This window comes from Durotheca rogersii, assembly GCF_024521655.1.
Source record: "Durotheca rogersii strain YMJ 92031201 chromosome Unknown GGS23scaffold_67, whole genome shotgun sequence".
Taxonomy (NCBI): Eukaryota; Fungi; Ascomycota; class Sordariomycetes; order Xylariales; family Xylariaceae; genus Durotheca; species Durotheca rogersii.
Window position 1 is genome coordinate 12,666 of NW_026251298.1, and position 19,148 is coordinate 31,813.

Below are 19,148 nucleotides of genomic sequence, written 5' to 3' on the forward strand. Positions count from 1 at the left end.
AGAGTATATAACTTAAAAGAAAATACTATTAGTAATAAACCGGAGTATATACGGATAAAGGAATATAAAGGAGCCCGAGATAAGGTACCTAGTAGTCGATTAACCTTAACGAGATATAACGAGACTAAGGAATAACCCTTTAGGTTACTATCGTAAATAAAGAACTATAGTTAACCTTATTATCGTAAGCTTAACTAAGGGATATATTACGTAAGTATATACCCTTAGTAAGAACTACTTAGCTTATCTAAGCTAGTTAAGTACTACTATATATACCTATAGATCGCTCTATACTCTCTAATAGCTTTCCTTCTTTTCTAGTTAGTTAATATATACCTTCTTACCCTTATTCTATTACTTTCTTTGCGAATAACCTATTAACCTAAGCTTAGCTCTCGCCAGCTACGTAACAGTTATGAGCCCGGTTAGCGCTCCAAGGTGCTATAGCTTAGTAGTTCGGTTCCTTTAATTACGCGTATACGAGCGTAACAAACGCAGCCCCTTACGCGGTAAAGCCCTAGAGCTAGACTAGAACTAGCAGTAAGGCGTCCGTCGCGCCAAGAGATAGGGGGTTTAATTCTCTACGAGGGGCCCTAAAAAGGCGGTCGGACGTAGTAGTTATTAACCTACCTACTAGAGGTATTTAAAAACTAAGGGATATATCACGTAGTAATTAAACCAGCCTATATAAGCCTACATACCGCAAAGCGTAAATATAGGCGTCTACGTTTTACGTAACATATCGTATACTATATCGTTAAATCGTTACGCCTAAGTATCTTAAAATGCCTTTAATATAATAAGTTATTAATATTTATATATTTAGTCTATATCGATTAATAGGTTTAAAGGGAAAAAAAAAGCTATCGTAATATCGGTTAGGGTATAATTATTATTAGCCTTTATCTACCCTTAGTATTAATAAGGAAGCAGCGGGTCGTATAAGTTATTGTAATTTATGCTAAAGCGTTTATACGTTTAGTTTATATAGTAGATAAATAATTATAAGGAGGCTACCTTAATCGCTATAAGCTTTATTTACTCGTACGAAATATACTATATTATTAGCGGTTCGAGGAAGCGGTTAGTATCGAAGGCTAAATGCTATCCCTAGTAACGGTAATATTACGACGAAAGTTCTCCCGGGTTTCACGGGCTCCTCCGTATAGTAAATAAATAACCATACGAAGGATATCCTAATTAATATAAACGCGGTTTAGTTATCGTATTATATCGTAGTATCGATAGCTTATTAGCGTTATAAGTATTAAGGGTTAAGCGTTATCCTAATAACTATAATATCGTTATAAAAGTTCCCGGGCTTATACGTACCTTCCTATAATAAATAAATAACTATAAAGCGGGATATTTTATTTAACGTAAAACGCGGGCTATTTCGCGGGTTAAATAGCGGCGCCGACGGCGATCGGTATCCTTTAAATCCTAATAACGTAATAAAAACTCCGTAGACTAAAGGTTAAGGGGTCGAAAAAGTTATAGGGTAGTCGCTACTAAAGAGAAGTAGAACGTACGCGATATTAAAAACCTAGATAGGTTTACTCGAAAGTATACTCTATCGAAGACTATAGTACGTACGATAATCTAAGATAAATAAAACTAATATCGCTATATTAATCGAGAGGCAAGGAATTTAATATAGTTATCGTATCTTAGCTATGCCCCTTAGTCGTAGAGATATAATAGTCGCTAACCCGAAGGTATAAAAAGTAAGGAAAGAAAAGAGGCAAAACGGAAAAGTTACTTATTCGGTTATAGCGGTACGACGAAGTAACTTAAGCGTCTATAATTAAAATAAATATACTAATCGGAGAACGACGAATCTAATAATAAAAACGAATCTTTAATTAAGGTAAAAATAATAAAGATAGTAATCTAGCTAGGTAATAAACTAAATAATAAGTATAGCATATCCCGTACTTACGGAAGCTATAGTTACTCTATATAGGCATAAGGCCTATCGTAACGTATTACGTAATATATTAAGAGGGCATGTCTTACCGTACCACTATAATATATACTTACGACGAATAACTTAAGGGAAAAAGGAAGAGAAAGAAATACGTTTAATTCGAGAGCGAGAAATCTTAGATATATTTATACTTAACCGCCTTCGTAAGAAAAACTGTAGAATCGGTTAATAGGAGTAACGCGCGCGAACGCGCGCGATAGTAATCAAGGAAATTAAATCCTAGTATTAATATTAGAGTAATTATTATTATATTATATATATAGCTAACTACTGCTTAATCGAAAGCGAGTAATTATATAAGTAATTATACGAGTAATAATTTTCATTTATAATAAACTATAGAATACTAAATAAGGAATACGAAAAGCATATAACTTAGGAGAAAATATTACTAGTAATAAACCGGAGCATATACGGATAAAGAAATATAAGGAAGCCCGAAATAAGGCACTTAGTAATCGATTAACCTTAACGAGGCATAGCGAGACTAAGGAGCGATCCCCTTAGGCTATTATCGCGAGTAAAGGACTATAGTTAACCTTACTATCGTAAGCTTAACTAGGAGGTATATTACGTAAGCATATACCCCTAATAGGAACTACCTAGCTTACCTAAGCTAATTAAGTACTACTATCTATATCTATAGATTACTCTATACTCTCTAGTAGCTTTCCTTCTTTTCTAGTTAGTTAATACATACCTTCTTACCCGCATTCCATTACTCCCTTTACGAACAACCTATCAACCCAAGCGTAGCTCTCGCCAGCTACGTAACACCTTTTCAATAAGTATTTATATAGGTCTTCTACTTAGATTTTCATTAATTAAACTTAAATTTAAAATACGTTAAAGCACTCTACGCTTCTTTAAGTTTTTATACTAAAAATTTAAAACCTCTTTAAAGGCTAGGGAAAAAGGAGCAAATAAGAATCGACGTTTAGATTACGAAAAGGGATTAATTAATAATTAATTTTTAATTAAATAAGGAGAAACTAACCTAGATTAAACAAGGAGAAACTAACCTAGATTAAATAGGGAGAAACTAATCTAGATTAAATGGGGAGAAATTAACCTCGATTGATCTATATATAAATAGTATTAAAATAGGTAGTGTTACGTAGAGGTAGCTCCTTAGGTTGCTCCTCTTCGTTGCTTACCTCAGCAACAGGAGCTCCTATATATACGCTCCCGTTGCTTCCACTCTTTTAGCTCGTTCTTAAATAGATCGAAGACCTTTTCACTCTTCGCTCCTCCTCTCGTTGCTGTGAGATAGCTCCTCACACGTACTCTCGCACACGTAGCCCTCCAGCTACGTGATAGGTAGGAAATAGAATTAAACACGTTAATAGGTAATGTAGTGATGCGGTGGATCTAGGCCACGTAGCCTTTTAGATGCGTATTTATATGGGTCGCGCACTCATATTTTCATCAGTTAGACTTAGACTTGTAGGCATCACGACCTATAGCTATTCACTCCTTTTGCCATGCCTTTCTAGAAAGCCATCCTCGTTACCCTACCATTCTAGTTCCCTTTCCCAGCTGCCGTTTTAGCTGGCCGATCAACTGATTACAGCTGTTTACAGCTGTGATCTAGGTTCGATCGGCACTGTGCTAGTTGTTAGCAGTTAGGCAGTCCTTGTTTTTCGTGCCTTCGTTAGCGTGCCTACGCTGCTCCTATTCAGTAAATAGATAGACGCGTATACTACGATTTTATTAAATGTATTCCTTTTAAATAGGTTATATAAACTTTTAATTAATTAAAATAGCGTATACAAACTTTCAGTTAATAAAAATAGAGTATCCCTTAAAATAACTCTGCATTTATAGAGGTATTTACAGGGGTATTTAACCTCGTAATTAATTAGCATAACAGGGGGTTTGACGTCTTATAACTATCCTTCGTATAAGGATATACATCACAACCTACAGCAATTTACTCGTTTCTTATCACACCTTCGACCTCGTTCTAGTCTTTCTATTCTTTTATTCCTTTCCCAGCTGCCGTTTCAGTTGGCCAATCAACTGATCACAGCTGTTTGCAGCTGTGATCTAGTTCGATCGGCACTGGGCCGGTTGTTGACAGTTGGGTAGCCATTGCCTTACGGGGTCTCCAACAGCGTGCCCACGCTGCTCCTATTCACTGTTTAAATAAACATTAGTTTCTGCTCATCTCTTTTCCCCCAGCCTTCGGAGAGGTCCTAGGTTTTCGGCACGAAAACGTAGAGAAGCGCGGAGTACTTCCACTTATTTTATAACTATAGTGACTCTAGATAGATAAGCCTAATCATGCCGTCCCTCCCTCACCTTTCTTCTTCTTCCTCGTAAATCTTGACCTTATCCGCGTACTCCCGGATATTGCTAGCGATGTAGTCATTGATCAAATGGCCTTTGCCGGCCGCAACCTTCAGGACAAGCTCGTTAAGCGTCTGTCTTCCTAAAATGTCGACGTGGTCCGCCGTATTGGGACCTCCCCGAGGGTTAAACCTCTCGGGTTCGTGTGGCATCTCGATTACGGTGATCTTGACGTCTGCTGGGTTGTACCGTTTTATGTGCCAACCCTTCGAGCACATGTACCCAGTGCTTAGAAGGTTGACGGTGCCGTCGCCTTCACCCATGATGACGCCGTGATCGACCTCGTCGATGGTAAGCCCCGTATCAATGGTGATATTGAGATTGGTCAATGCTGGGAACTCGGGGGTGCGGTAGTAGTATGCTCTCTCTGTCGGCTTTCCTACTCCGTAAAAGCAATAGATCTTGAGGTTAGGCGCCAGAGGCAGCCTGGTCTCCAACGGATTGATCCACTTGCGACTATCTAGCTCATTAGCTTCGACTTCGGCGGAGGTGTGAGCTACGCCGTGGGAATAGCTCTCCATGATCTGGTCCCGGTACCAGTCTTCGGTTGTGTCCATGAGGTACCGCATCGCGTCGCTGACGGTGAAATTCTTTTCTGGGGTAGTCCAATTTACACCGCGCCGAAAGTTTATGAATGATCCAAAAGAATGTTTCTGGCCGGGTTGGTCGTCCGGTGCCCACGTCGAGTTTCCCCAGACCGCATCCCCCCCGATTGGCAGCATAGAGGACATGCCCGGCATGGCACGGAATATCTCGGCCCGTTCGTCTTTGTTGAGAAACTGTTCCAGCCCGTATAGTGCGAAGGCGTTCATTTGGGCGGTGTCGCGCATCTCCCCGGACAGAATCGCTGTAGTATCCTTGACCGCGCCAAGCATGCACCCGCTAATGTTTATCCAAGCTTCGACATGCTGGTCAACCCAATCGTCACCCCCCTTACCGCCCTGCGCGGATGCCACCCAGTGGAAAAAATAAAAGAGGACCTGGCTGCCCATGCTATGAGACGTGAGAACCGCCTTCTCGCCCGAGAACGCATGCGCCATCTCAATGTAGCTCTTCAACCTGGTGAAGTACTGGTCTCGAACCTCGAGGTTCGGATAGGATAGGCGCCAATCGTAGGCGGCCGTAAACGAGTTGGTGGGATCGTACCCCAAACACGCCAGATTCTCGAGGATCTTACTCCATATCCAGTACCCGGTGATGAAGAAGTCGGTAGCATCGAAGCCTTGGGCGGCTCTCAATTTGACGCCCGGCGGGTCTAACCCCGTCTTCTTGTCCAGCATGATGTGCTTCTTCCACGTGTCCTTGTCCAAGACGAGTGCCTTCATCATGGTCCAGCTGCCCCAGAGCCGCTTCCGAAAATACGGACGAGATATATTGGTAGTGCCCCACGATTCGAGGCCAGTCGAGATAACGCCAGGGACCATGATAACGGGATGGTGGACACCGAGACCCTCGGCGCGACTTTTAAGTCCTACAGTGAAGGAATCGTAACTATCGATAAAATCCCGCTCGCCGTTCTTGAAACATCGATTAATCCGGGCAGCCCTAAAGTGATTCGGAGCGAGGTGCAGGTATGTGAACGTACGAGGAGGTCTGTCATGTCCCTGATTAGCCCGGCTGGCAAGACGTCGAGGAGGCTATCCATGCTAAGCTCGCCGATCTCGGGAAGTTCGATCAGGTCATTGGTCTGGGCCAAGAATCCGGCAGCGATGAGACCGAACAAGCTGCCCAACAGGAAAATGAAGGTGTTCCGGCGCTTCCGTGTCTTGGGGCGGTACTCATGGCGGACAACCTCGATCTTGTTGTCATCCGACTTGGCGGGGCTATCGTCTCTCGGCGTCGGAACCGGCGAAGAGGTTTCGGGGGAGTCGACACCGGGTGCTCGACGTCTAAGAGTGGATGCCATCACGAGGCGGGGGGCTACATGACAGGGCACGGAACGCGCGGTGGGGGAGAGTGGGTTTATCGACGGCCACCAACGAACGAGCTCAGGTAGGCCGGGGGTGGACCGGGGGTAGATCGGCGAGGCGCCTGCCGGGCGGCTACGTGTGTTGGTGGACAGCGATCTTCTTGATCGGGCGCCGGAAAGCGGGAACGAATAGGTATGTAGAAGTCGGGTCTGGCTGACCAGGGAACTGGGGAGACAAGATGGGAGATAAGCAGCTACCTCAGCTGGGGCGGGCAAGATCCATTTGCCTGAAGGTCACTTAGTGGATGTGGATAGTGGATGGATATAGTGGATGATGATACAGTCTGCCGGGTTAGGGTCGTAGCGGCTGGCTGGCGACGGCGCCCGCTTGGGGGGGGCGCAAGCAAGGGACAATTTGCAACAGCTTGACGTCAATTTGCGACGGCACCCGGTTAGGTATGGTATGGGCAGGGTGTGTGCCGCCCTGGGTCCCTGGCCTCCTCTCCCTGCAGGCCTGTAGGAGAATTCAAGTTCTATGTGTTCATAGTACCTGTGCCCTCCGAGTTGGCGGTGGGCTGGCTGCCGGCACCGACTCTGCAAGAGAGCTAGGGGGCACGACGTTTCAGTACCGGGCGGCGATTCTTGTCTCTCATCACATGTATGCGCCGGGCCATCGTCGGAGGTACCGGGTGCGTACCTCTACCTACCTACCTACCTAGATTAGGTGCCTAACCTTGGGCATTCTACATATAGGTACCTACTATGAGTAATACAGAGGGGGCTAGTAGTACTGGCCCAGCCATGTCTTTCCCCTCCGAACTCCGATGCAACCCCCGCGGCTCTATATACCGATGTTCCTGTCTGTCCGAGACACGCCCACCCGCCTTGTATCCCTCTCGCATCCCTGCGTATCTAACGTAGGTGTAGTGCCCGCCAGCGTCGGCCAGGTCGTCAGCTAGCCTCAGCACCTCTAGCGGACAGACACGCAGACGCATACCTCGACACCAGCGGAGACGGAGCGGAGCAAGGGAAGGAGGAGAGCGAGAGAGAAAAAAAAAATTAACTCGCGTGTGGGCTCGGCTTACCCTTGCTAACAGCAAAACTTCTCAGCCGGCATGTGAAAGCGGGCCGTTCTTATCGTCCCACCTCATACTAAACTTCTCCGTCTCGAGTCTGGCTTTACGGTCTTAACCTGCACGGCTGCCTTACCCTTCCCAACATCGAGTTACTTCGTGTGGCCCGTGTCGCGTTCCTTGCACGCCTTTTGCCATTCTGTCAACCGCCAACTCTCTCCCGCCGGCCTACCTCCCTCCCGCTGGGAACCCAGTCCTTTTTCTCCCGTCAGGTTGGCGTCGGAGAGTTGGCCTATGCCCTGAATCGCGGCGATAGTCGTTGGCGCCTCCAGTCGTGGTTATCAGCCTCGCATCTACATGCGGCCATCGCCGACGCTATGGAGGTAACCCGCCCGAGTGAGCTTCCTGGCGAACTTCTGTATATTCAGTACGATCATGCTCTCGAGGACAAGTACCTACCCTCCATCCGGGCGTTGATCTCCAAGGACCTCAGCGAACCGTACAGCATCTACGTATATCGGTATTTCTTATACCAATGGGCTCACTTGTGCTACATGGTACGGCTTGGTATCTGTGTCACCTTCACCAATGCGAAGCGAGGCGTCTAGCTAATGCTTTTGGGGGGGGGTTCCCAACTAGGCCCTGCACCCCGTCGACAAGTCCCTCGTGGGTGTCATCATCTGCAAGCTCGAGCACCATGTCTCACACTCGCCTCGGACTCATAGGGGCTATATAGCCATGCTGGCGGTGTCGTCTGTCTTCCGCGGACGCGGCATAGCGACGGCCCTGGTTAGAATGGCGATTGATGCGATGGCCGAACGCAATGCCGACGAGGTCGTTCTAGAGACCGAGGAAACCAACGTGCCGGCCATGAGACTATACGAGGGGCTCGGCTTCCTAAGGTCGAAGAAATTGCACCGTTACTATTTGAACGGGAACAGTGCCTATCGGCTCGTGTTGATCTTGAAACCGACAAGCTCCGAAGTCACCTAGCACCCCGAAGGGCCGGTATATCGTTGAGTTCTCGGATTAGCCCGGCAGCCCCATTTCTGTTCTGAGGCAGGCTGCTCTTTAAGCTGTTGTGCGAGCGTGGAAGAGAGGCATACCCTCCGCGCCGTGTCTGGCGACGCCTAGGGGATACTCCGGTAAGGATGTTAGACTGGTTGGGTTATGATCGCGCCCTGGCAGAAGGCATCGGGGAATGGATCAATATCAAGACAAGCATGCCGCGGAGGGACAATGCATTGCCAGTACTAGAAGGGGCTACTGACAGGCTTTGGGATGTTTATTGTGGGGGTTTCCGGGCCAGCATTATCTTGAAAGCAGACCTTCGACCATCAGGCGCGTTTTTCGATTCATCCAGTCATTATCCCATGAGCGCTCATAAAAATTGCCCTCTTCCGTCTTGGTCACCTTTCCCTACGTTTCTCGAGCATGGATGTCGTGTCATATATAGAGGCCTTTATGTCCCAAGGATTACCTTGGGCAATGCCTAGGTACGTGTACACATCTGGTCCCGTAAGCGTTCCGGGGCAGAGAGGATTATTTACGATCAAGACAGACTTACCGGGTTTGTAGTACAGCGGTCGCCCTCTCGGTTGCACAAGCCCGAGCTGCTTCAACTTTTCGGCCACTCTCTTGACGTCCTTGGCGTCGCTAAAATCGGCAGTGTAGACGCAAATGAGTTGATATGTCCTGGGATCATCCGTCGACCGCAGCGCGGCCTTGGCAGCGATCCCGAGCTCATTGTTAGCCGTCGCGTTGGCGATGATACCCCATACTTCGTTGACCTGGAAGGCGGAACAGAAGAGCATCCACTATCAATCATGTGCGTGCGCATTAGCGACACTATACCTCATGGACTCGCGCCCTCGAAACGAGGCAGCTCACCCACTTTTCCGCATGTCACATGGTGTGCTTTCGCGAGATCTAAAATATCCTTCGCCGCGTCCAAGCCTGCTTTTCGGCATTCTCGAGCGATGTAATCCAGATCGTCGCTGGATTTCTTGCACATATCGATATAGTCGGACGCGAAATGCAGTCTTTCCATCCCTCCTGCAACAACCCGAGAGAGGTCTGCCCCTTCCGCCTCGGGGACCTCGTCCTCACCGCCACGGATCATCTCATTGTCCGCTTCGCTCTTCTTCTTGTGCTTGATATACGGGTTATAGATCCAGACCCAAGAGTTCGACGGTGTCTGCTCTGTTGTTGCCGGGGGAAGTCGCTTTAAAAACTCCTCGACTGTCTCGGTATGTTGCCAAGCATGCTCCACTCCAGCGTAAGGGTTATGCCAGCGGGAGAGGTCAACCGTCGGCTGCTTTCCAGCCTGAAGCTTTAGAGGTGTGTCGACCTTGCCATACTCCGCCCACCAAGCTTTGACGTCAAACGTTTTCACTTCGGCCTTGAGATCCGCCACGGTGTCGTCGTCGCCTGAGAGCGGAAAGTTAGCTTTGGGTTTGGGTAAGGCGGGATAGATTTAGGATGGTTCACCGTAGAAGTCAGACTCGTCTGAACCCATGTCTGCGTTTCAGTAAGAATGTGGCTTTCTTTGCTCGGGGAGGGGGTCCCCCGCCGAGGTTTTGGAAAAAGAAGGGGAAAAAAGGGAAAGTGACCTGTTTACTGTGATGCAAAAGTCAAGCGCAGCCGGTAAGGGAAAGAAAAGAGAAATATACAGAATAACTCACGGAAACCGCTAATATTAGGACGGTGACGAGATGGTAGAATCAAGCAAGACTTCTGGAAACCGGACCCGGCCCGCTTTCGACCAAGACTTAGGATGGAAGAAGGGATGAATAGCGGATTGGTAGATAAAGACCAGGAATATGATCTCCGCGAGGAGGCTGGATCGCGACGCAGGATACTCCAAAGTCTCGTCAAGGTCACAGCCGTCATCGTCCTCGGGAGGAAGAGTTGATTATGTACCCAGCTAAGCCTTGAGCTAGGTCCCCGGGCACTAACGAGAGGCATGCTAACGATTTACTGGGTCGCGCAGTAGAAGTGGCTAAATAACGGGATGTTTTCCGAGCCCGTCCGCTGCGATGGGTGCCTTTATCTACTATGTAGGTAGGTAGGCAGGTAGGTAGGTATGAGTAGAGTATACTGCATACTGTGTGATAGGACTATCCAAACTACCACCAGATCAGGGACCTCCAATCCTACGCACGCGCACATACGATAGTACCGTCCACTTACCTACCATTGTCACCCACCAACCCACTGCTTCTGCCCGCTTTTGCCCTAGCGAGGCTTATGCGCGGCGTACGTAAAAAATGACCTCTCACAAGGCGCGAGGCAGCCACGCAAACCAACAACGAGCTGTCACCTACATAGGTACCTACCTAGGTACCTCCTACCCCCCAGGTAAGTACCTAGGTACCTTCTATGTGTACCTATGTTACGTACCTCAGGTGGTAAGCACCTGATGAGGTGGGCAGTGCGTGCGCCTGCTCAAGAGGTTGGGTACCTAGGTACCTATGTTACTTAAGCTACCTGTGTTACCTAGGTACCTAGGTACATACCTGGGGCTTACCCGGATGTTACCCCGCTACACCCATCGAATTGTCTCTCGAAACCAACAAAGGTTCGACTGCCGTGCCGTCAACTTACATGTACATACGTGTACATAAGCACATACATAGGTACCTACCTAGATACCTACCTGCGGGTATCGAGCCGCTATGAGGAGAGAGCACCTCCCGCCGGTATGGGATGCATGTATATAAAAGTAGGCATGGGTAGGTTACAAGGCAGCTACAGGGGTCGGAGATCTCAACCTTGTTCCTACCCATGTCGCTATGATAGGAGGCACCTGCCCGCTGCTATGTATGTAACTGCGTACCCATGTACCTGTGGGTTTGGCAGTCCACGGCGAAGGAAACGAGCCTGTCCCAACATCGTCCTAGAAGAGGCGGCAACGAAAGGAGAAATGGATACGCCAGGTCGTAGTCTCACCTCGCTACGGTCCTTGACTTTGGATCTACCCCCGAGCTGCATCGAATTCTGCCCCGCGCATGCAGATTATTTCATCGTTGGCACGTACAACCTGGAGAACCCTGAAACGCCAGACGCAGCCGCCCCTCCTGCGCCTGGCGATGATGAAGAACCGCCTCGGAAAGAGAAGAGAATTCAGGCTCGGAATGGTAGTCTCGTCGTGTTTAGACTAACCGGCAGTGCGGATATGTAAGTCCTTTACCTGTTTCCATGCTCCCGTCCCCTCGGCTTCCGTGTTAACCATTAAACAGAAGGCAGATACGAACGGTCAGCTACCCATCGGCTATCCTCGATCTCCACTTCCATCCTCGCTGGGCGGGAGGAAAGGTGGCAGCCGTTGTTTCAAGCACCGGCACTCTCTCTTTCTTTCACCTTTCCGTTTCTGGTGAATATTCAGCCACATTAGACGAGATCGCCACACACAGGCCATTAGGCGATGACGAGGGTGTACTAATCCTCTCGTGCTGCTGGCACCCTAGTATTCCTGAGCTGCTTGCCATCACAACCTCTAACTGCCAGGTCCATATTCTACGTGTGGATGAGCATTGGGACATCCACCAAACACACGATACACCCTTGATGACGCATTCCCTCGAAGCTTGGACGGTGGCATTCTCGTCGTTTGTAGAAGGCCACGCGTCAAAGTCAGCTGGAGAGGGGGAGGAAGAACCACAGTTGTTCACGATATTCTCAGGCGGCGACGACTCTAAACTTCTAAGCGCCAGTTGCGCGTACCAACGGGTTCGTGGTAACATTGAAGGCAACACCGTTCGGACACGTTGGCCTGTGGCTGCCATCCAGGGCCATGAAGCAGGTGTTACTGCCATACTGCCGTTAGGATTACGGCTTACCGATGGGGGATCGTTAGTCGTCACTGGGAGCTATGATGACCATATAAGAGTGTACTCCGTCCCTAGCCCCGCCCAGGGAGCGTCTCTCCAGAGGCCTCGGGTGCTAGCTGAACAGGATCTGTGTGGAGGTGTGTGGCGGCTCAAACTGGTTAAGCTGGAACAAGAGGGCCGAGGACTAGGCGAGAAGCAACAGTGGACGTTGCTTATTCTAGCCTCTTGTATGCATGCCGGACCGCGAGTGCTAGAAGTGGTAGGCGATAACACGGGATATTGTAGAATCGATATCCTCGGTCGCTTTGAAGAACACCAAAGCATGAACTACAGCAGCGATTTCCAGCCCTTGCCTGATGAGGGCGGCCAGAGGCTTCGGTGCATATCAACGAGTTTTTATGATAGGTTGTTATGCTTATGGGAATTTTAGTAACACTTATTTTAGGTACTTGAAATAGTCTCTCTATCAATAGAGACCGTTGTATTAATTCTAAGCCTTTTTATTTTATATATATATTAAGTAGGATTCATAGTGTTGACTTTCTATTTGTTAACTTTACTAAATAATTAAAAATTTTAATATTAAAGTATTATAGGTTTAGAAGCGTTTTATAAAGTAGAAAAGTATATATTAAAAACTATATAAAAGGAAATATATATATATATATATATAAATAGAAAGAATATACTTATAATTATTAAATAGGAGCAGCGTAGGCACGCTGACGGAGGCACGAAAAGGGCTACCTAACTGCTAACAACTGGCCCAGTGCCGATCAACTAAGATCACAGCTGTAAATAGCTGTAATCGGTTGATCGGCCAGCTGAAAACGGCAGCTGGGAAAGGGAAAAGGAGAGGAGAGAGAGACTAGAAACAGGTAACGAGGATGGCTAGAAAGGCATGGCAAGAAACAAGTGAATAGCTATAGGTCGTGATATCTACAGGTCTAAGTCTGACTGATGAAAATATGAGTGCGCGACTCATATAAATAGATATCGAAAAGGCTACGTAGCCTAGATCCACTGTACCACTACATTATAAAAAAAGTAATAAATTATATATTTAATTTTTAATTTCATTACTGTATATAATATTATATATTATAAAAAATTAAAGCATATACGATACTAGAATCCTATATAGCTTATCTTATCTAGAGAATAGTTATAATACGTTAAACCCTCTATTATGCTAATTAATTTATAGAGGCAAATACCTTTGTAAATATCCTTATAAATATAGAGTTATTTAAAGAAATACTTTATTTTTATTAACTGAATGTTCATATACGCTATTTTAATTAGTTAAAAGTTCGTATAGTCTGCTTAAAAGGAATATATCTAATAAAACCGTAACATACGAGACGGGATCTATATATTATTATTTACTTACTAACGCGTCGATTTCCTATATATTTTAATCCTATTTATATATAAATTAATCAATCCAAGTTAGTTTCTCCCCGTTTAATTAAGAGTTAATTGCTAATTAATCTCTTTTTGTAGTTAAATTAAGCGTTGATTCCTACTTACCTCTTTTTCCCTAGTCTTTGGAAAGGTTCTAGGTTTTCGGTACGAAAACCTAAAGAAGCACGAAGCGCTTCGACGTATTTTATAGAAGTATATTCTATTGGTAACTATAGCGCGTTGTTACGATTTCAAGAGCTGTTCGCTGGGTGAAAGGGTATAGATTAAAGGAATAAAGCTATACAAGGAGGAAAAGGAAGAAAGGTGTACTCTGCTGAGCTTACGCCTCCAGGAGCTGGCTATATGCAGGAGGAGCGGTCACGTGTCCTGGTGCTATGCTAACCATGGTTCTATAACTAGGCGCAGCCCATTACACGCGTACGGTAATCTAAGATATATAAAATTAATATTACTTTATTAATTAAAAGATAATGAATCTAATGTAGTTATCGTATCTTAGGTCTACTCTTCGGTTATAGAAATAAAGTAATCGTTAGCTCTATTATAAGCTATGCCTATTATAAGACCCTGGCTAGTACTAGGGCTAAGCACGTAACTAGTCTCTTTGTACCTACGGAGAATAAAGCTAGCTATTATAAGTACGGCCTATAAGGTATACTTTTCCCTCTTTTCTCTTCATTAAGGTTTAAATCGTTAATATACGGCTTTTACTTAGCGAATAGCTTTTAAAACTATAATAGGCTGCGTCTAGTCATAGAACCCTGGTTAGCATAGCACCAGGGCACGTAACCGCTCCTCCCGCATATAGCTAGCTCCTAAAGGCGCGGCCTTAATAGAGCGTATCTTTCTTCCTTTTCCTTCTCGTATAGCTTTATTTCTTTAATTTATACCCTTTTACCTAGCGAATAGCTCTTAAAACCGTAATAAAAAGCTATACCATCTTCTCCGTAAGGTTAATACCTAAATATCCGATATCCGACTCTTAAATAACGGAAGATAAGTCTAAGGCCTAGGCGTAATCGAGCGCTTAGGAGGCGACGCTAGCTTACTACGTATTATTATAAGACCCTTACTTCCTAAATTCTATAAGAGAATATATAACCGATTTCCTACGAAATAACTCCTTAGTATCCGTACTACCGGTATCCGTACCCGTACTTAAGGTTATAGTTACCTTACCTACGGACGTAAACGGAACTTAACGAAAACCTCTTAAGTAATACGAATAAAACGAAAAGGCTATATCGTTTTACTTCTACTTAGAAAAGCTATAAGCGAAAATCTTAATCGACGTTTCGGACGGCTTACTCGGTAATAATAACGCGATATAGTACTTTATTTTCGGTACGATACCCGAGGATCGGTAGCGGAAAATAAAATACTTCTAGAGATCCGGCGATTTAAGGAACGGGTTTTAGCCTAAGGATTTATTAAGGTATATAAAAGAAACGTTCGGTAATATTTAGGTTAAGGAGAACGCGTAATAAAAACTACGGAAACTACGGTAAAAAAAGGAGGACCTTCGGAAGCTTCCTATCCGATTTCGAAGAGGTTTTAACGAACGCTAAAAGCTCTAGCTAGGATAATAATAATAAGCTAACGTAGCTAAAAGTAATACTATCTAACTACCTTTAAAATATATTAATTCCGATTTAAATATCCTAAGATTACGATACCTTTATCGCTTAAATCTACTTAATCGCGTAGCGTTACGAATAAATAACCGAATTTAAACGGCTCGCGAAGGAGTTAGGTAAGAATAGGCGCTATTCGGCGACCCCGAGTTACGAATTAATATCCGCTACTTAGCGCTTAAACTCCGCCCGGATAAATACTTAAGGCGATACGATTATAATAGGCTTTATTAAATCGTAAGGGAAGTTCCGCTAAGCCTACGGCGGGTTTAATAACGGACTTAGTAATAATACCCGACGGATAAAGTAGGTACCCTAAGAGAAATACGAAAAGAGGAAGGTCTAGGATAGCTACTTCCGTTACGGCGCTAGCTAATACTAGGTTAAGAACTACCCCTACCTACCGGTTACTCGCCCGGGTAATTAAAGGCGGTTCCCGCCTATACCGGTACGGATAATATAAGTTATTAAATTATTACTAAAAGAATTAAAGGATATATTAGTTAATATAACGGCGGGAAAAGAATAGCTCCGTTATAAAGTTAGGCGACGGAGCCTAGCTAGAAGGTAATAAATAAATAAAAAGCCTATAAGGATAAAATAAAAAGTAACCCTTCGTTATTATTAATTATAATTAATAAAACGTCGCTATCGGAAGCCCTTATAAACGAAGGTTACCTATATTTTATAGCTATTAATAAGGACCTATTTAGATTCCTTAACCTATTCCTTATTCCTATTTCTTCCTATAATATTAAAGGCGCTTTAAGCGCTATAAAAGAAGCGGTAATTTAAGGTATTACTTATATAGCCTTAAAGATTAACGGATATACGTAACTAATATACGTATACGTTATTCCGTTATTAGAATTCCTAATAATTCTAGGAAAACCGTAATAGATATATAACGAGGTAGTTTCGTACCTATACGAGAACCGATTATAATACGGAAGAATACGAATAAGCGTATAATATAAGGGAAAAAAACGTACGACCCCGTTTATAAAGGAGTTAAAAGAAGCTTAATACGTTTTAACTAATACGTTTATAAGCTTAACTAAAAAGATACGCCGCCGTAAGAAAGAAGGAATAAATACGAAGGATATGTCGATATTCGCCGCTTCCTTAATAGATATAAAGAAAGCCTTAAAGCCGAAGCCCGTAAAAACGGAAACGGAGTTACGAAAGATAATTCCACGGGAGTTTTACGACCTATTCCCGTTATAAAAGAAGGAAGAAACCGACCGTCTCGTCCCGTATCGCCCGGGCGTTAACTATAAGATTAATATAAAAAAAGGATTAAACGGAAGAAAGAAACCGTTACCTTAAGGTTCCTTATATAAGATATCCCGGGAAAAGCTTCTAGTATTACGGAAAACGCTCCGCGACCTACTAAATAAAGGGTTTATCCGGGCTAGTAGCTCGGAAATAAAAGCCTTAATTTTCTTCGCCCGTAAGTTAAAAGGCGGCTTTCGATTTTATTACGATTACCGGGCGTTAAATCGCTTAACTCGAGGGAACCGTTACCCGCTTTCGTTTATCGGCGATACTTTACGTAACCTTACGTCGGTAAAGTAATTTACGAAGATAGACGTAGTCGCGGCCTTTTATAAGGTCCGTATCGCGGAAAGCGACGAATTTAAAACGGCGTTTAAAACCCGATACGGGTTATTCGAATAATTAATAATACCTTTCGGGCTAATAAGCGTTCCGGCGACCTTTTAAAGATATATAAATAACGTTTTAAAGAAATTCCTCGACGACTTCGTTAGCGCTTATATAAACGATATTCTTATTTATACGAGCGGATCCCGTAAGGACTATATAGCTAAAGTACGCATAATCTTAAAGCGCTTCTACGAAGCCGGCCTTTACCTAGACCCCGGGAAATACGAGTTCGTAATAACGATTATTAAGTACCTAGGGTTTATTATATACGCCGGTAAGGAAGTATAAACGGACCCGGAAAAGATAAAAACAATACTAAATTAAGAGGCCCTTACCTTAATAAAAGAAGTTAAAAGCTTCTTAAGGTTCGTTAATTACTACCGTATATTTATCCCTGGATTTTCCGAGATTACCGCCCTTCTTATTACTTTAATAAAGAAAAATTAGCCCTTTAAATAAAACCTTATCTACGAAGAGGCGTTTTAACGCTTAAAGATCTTATTTATATCGGCGCTTATTTTAACGTAATAGGACCTAAATAAGCTAACGTTTTTAGAAGTAAACTACTTAGGGTAGGCGTTCGGCGGCGTATTATCCTAATAGGCCGGGAAAGGAAGAAAAGTAGTAGCTTATTACTCTTAGAAGCTAGGGCCGGCCGAAATTAACTATCCGATTTACGATAAGGAAATATTAATTATTATTAAGTACTTAAAATAATAAAACGCCGAGCTAAAAAGCTATAAAAAATTTACTATCCTAACCGATTATAAGAACCTCGAATATTTTATAACCCGTTAGCGCCTTTCGGAACGATAAGCGCGTTAAGCGGAGCTCCTATCCTAATATAACTTCGACCTCGTCTACCGCGTTAATAATTAAACCGCGGTTCCCGATACGCTTTCCCGAAAGGACTAAAACCGATTAAGTATAAACGATAAGGAATTACGGTACTTATAACTTATCCTTAAAGGGGTTCTTCGAAATTAAACCTACGTAATAATAACGTCTTAGTCCGCCGGACCCGATATTAGAATTTTCGAAGATAATAAACTCTAGTCCCTATAAGAAAAAACGGCGTACCTCGATACGCTATATTAATAAACGTACTAGGTAATAAAATAAAGCGCCCGTTCCTTTGCCTCGATTATAAAGTTAAAGGTATAAATCGCGGAATATACGATTAACGCCGGAAAACGGTTATTATTTAAGAACCGGATATAGGTATTAAAAAGTCCGTCCCCCGGAAACGCGGGAATAAACTCCCGAGGTACGGACTAGCTTAACGAATTACGAACGAAAATAATTTAAAAAGCTTACGACTTATACGTTATCGGCTACCCCGGCCGAAAGGATATTATAGCGATCCTAAGCCGAAACTTTTACTAACCGATGCTTTATTAATACGTAAGGAGGTTTATCCGTAATTATAACGTTTACGGCCGCTTTAAACTATAAAGGGAATATAAAAAAGGACTCCTTAAACCTCTTTCTATACTTAACCGCTACTTTAAGGATATATAAATAGATTTTATCGTAAACCTATTCCTATCGAAGGATAACCGGTATATATAGGTAATTAAAAACCGCTTAGGTAAGATTATAATCCTCGAGCTTACGCTTATTATAAACGTAAAAGCGTATACGAAGCGCTTTTTAACGTACTACGTCCGATATTATAACTAACTAAGGAATATTATAAGCGATAAAGGATCGAATTAGCTAAGCCGTTTCTAGAGTTATCTTTACCGATTAATAAATATAAAATAAAAACTAAATACGGTATATTACCTTTAAATAAATAAGGATTCCGAAAGGATTAATTAAGAAATCTAGGCGGTATTACGAAGCTATATTAATTATAAATAAAACGATTAAATATAATAGCTACTTATCGTTTAATTAACGTTAAACGAACGGCTTAATACCTCGATAAGGCTCTTTTCTTTCTTCGCGATATACGGCTTCGATTTAAACCCCGTACCCGCGGTTTCCGCCGACCCGGGCGCGGAAATAATACCTTTACTACCGGAATTCTAGGCGAAGGTATTCGTAAATAAGGTCCGCGTAATTTTAAACTTCGTATAAGTAACGCTAACCGTAGCCTTTTAGTAATACGAATTCTACGTAAACTAAAAACGATTCCCGGCCGAAAAACTTTAAATAAGCGATAAAGTATAACTCGATCTTTTTTATTATAATACGGATAAACCTAAGAAAAAGTTCGACTAATTAAAGGTAAAATATACGGTTACGAAAGTACTA

General features: G+C 43.8%; 4 protein-coding genes across 4 annotated transcripts; 2 read left to right on the plus strand and 2 right to left on the minus strand.

The window, feature by feature from the left end:
* Window positions 1-4,123: 4,123 nt before the first annotated feature.
* On the minus strand, window positions 4,124-6,990 carry GGS23DRAFT_590708 (LACT-domain-containing protein). The gene is made up of 2 exons (XM_051517718.1): window positions 5,928-6,990; window positions 4,124-5,859 (listed from the first exon to the last, which is right to left on the minus strand). The coding sequence occupies exons 1-2, from the start codon at window positions 6,246-6,248 to the stop codon at window positions 4,291-4,293; spliced, it is 1,890 nt and encodes a 629-aa protein (XP_051367024.1). The 5' UTR covers window positions 6,249-6,990; the 3' UTR covers window positions 4,124-4,290.
* A 484-nt stretch (window positions 6,991-7,474) lies between these two features.
* GGS23DRAFT_475536 (acyl-CoA N-acyltransferase) lies at window positions 7,475-8,663 on the plus strand. The gene is made up of 2 exons (XM_051514259.1): window positions 7,475-7,881; window positions 7,964-8,663. Exons 1-2 carry the CDS (start codon window positions 7,702-7,704, stop codon window positions 8,315-8,317), a joined length of 534 nt encoding a protein of 177 aa, XP_051367025.1. The 5' UTR covers window positions 7,475-7,701; the 3' UTR covers window positions 8,318-8,663.
* On the minus strand, window positions 8,333-10,408 carry GGS23DRAFT_475516 (DUF1917-domain-containing protein). The gene is made up of 6 exons (XM_051514258.1): window positions 10,009-10,408; window positions 9,937-9,943; window positions 9,815-9,844; window positions 9,219-9,754; window positions 8,892-9,141; window positions 8,333-8,834 (listed from the first exon to the last, which is right to left on the minus strand). The coding sequence occupies exons 3-6, from the start codon at window positions 9,840-9,842 to the stop codon at window positions 8,734-8,736; spliced, it is 915 nt and encodes a 304-aa protein (XP_051367026.1). The 5' UTR covers window positions 9,843-9,844; window positions 9,937-9,943; window positions 10,009-10,408; the 3' UTR covers window positions 8,333-8,733.
* An 841-nt stretch (window positions 10,409-11,249) lies between these two features.
* On the plus strand, window positions 11,250-12,586 carry GGS23DRAFT_608320 (uncharacterized protein; the record flags this gene model as incomplete). Its single annotated transcript, XM_051520187.1, has 2 exons — window positions 11,250-11,503; window positions 11,566-12,586. 2 exons carry the CDS (start codon window positions 11,250-11,252, stop codon window positions 12,584-12,586), a joined length of 1,275 nt encoding a protein of 424 aa, XP_051367027.1.
* Between the last annotated feature and the right edge of the window lie 6,562 nt (window positions 12,587-19,148).

Bases quoted from the DNA above. Each gene is read 5' to 3' on its own strand.
- GGS23DRAFT_590708 (XM_051517718.1), bottom strand. From the start codon at position 6,248: ATGGCATCCACTCTTAGACGTCGAGCACCCGGTGTCGACTCCCCCGAA. The intron at 5,860-5,927 runs GTACGTTCACAT...CGATGTTTCAAG, and splicing joins GGGACATGACAGACCTCCTC to AACGGCGAGCGGGATTTTAT.
- GGS23DRAFT_475536 (XM_051514259.1), top strand. From the start codon at position 7,702: ATGGAGGTAACCCGCCCGAGTGAGCTTCCTGGCGAACTTCTGTATATT. The intron at 7,882-7,963 runs GTACGGCTTGGT...GTTCCCAACTAG, and splicing joins GGGCTCACTTGTGCTACATG to GCCCTGCACCCCGTCGACAA.
- GGS23DRAFT_475516 (XM_051514258.1), bottom strand. From the start codon at position 9,842: ATGGGTTCAGACGAGTCTGACTTCTACG. The intron at 9,755-9,814 runs GTGAACCATCCT...TTCCGCTCTCAG, and splicing joins AGACGAGTCTGACTTCTACG to GCGACGACGACACCGTGGCG. The intron at 8,835-8,891 runs GTAAGTCTGTCT...TTACGGGACCAG, and splicing joins ACCGCTGTACTACAAACCCG to ATGTGTACACGTACCTAGGC.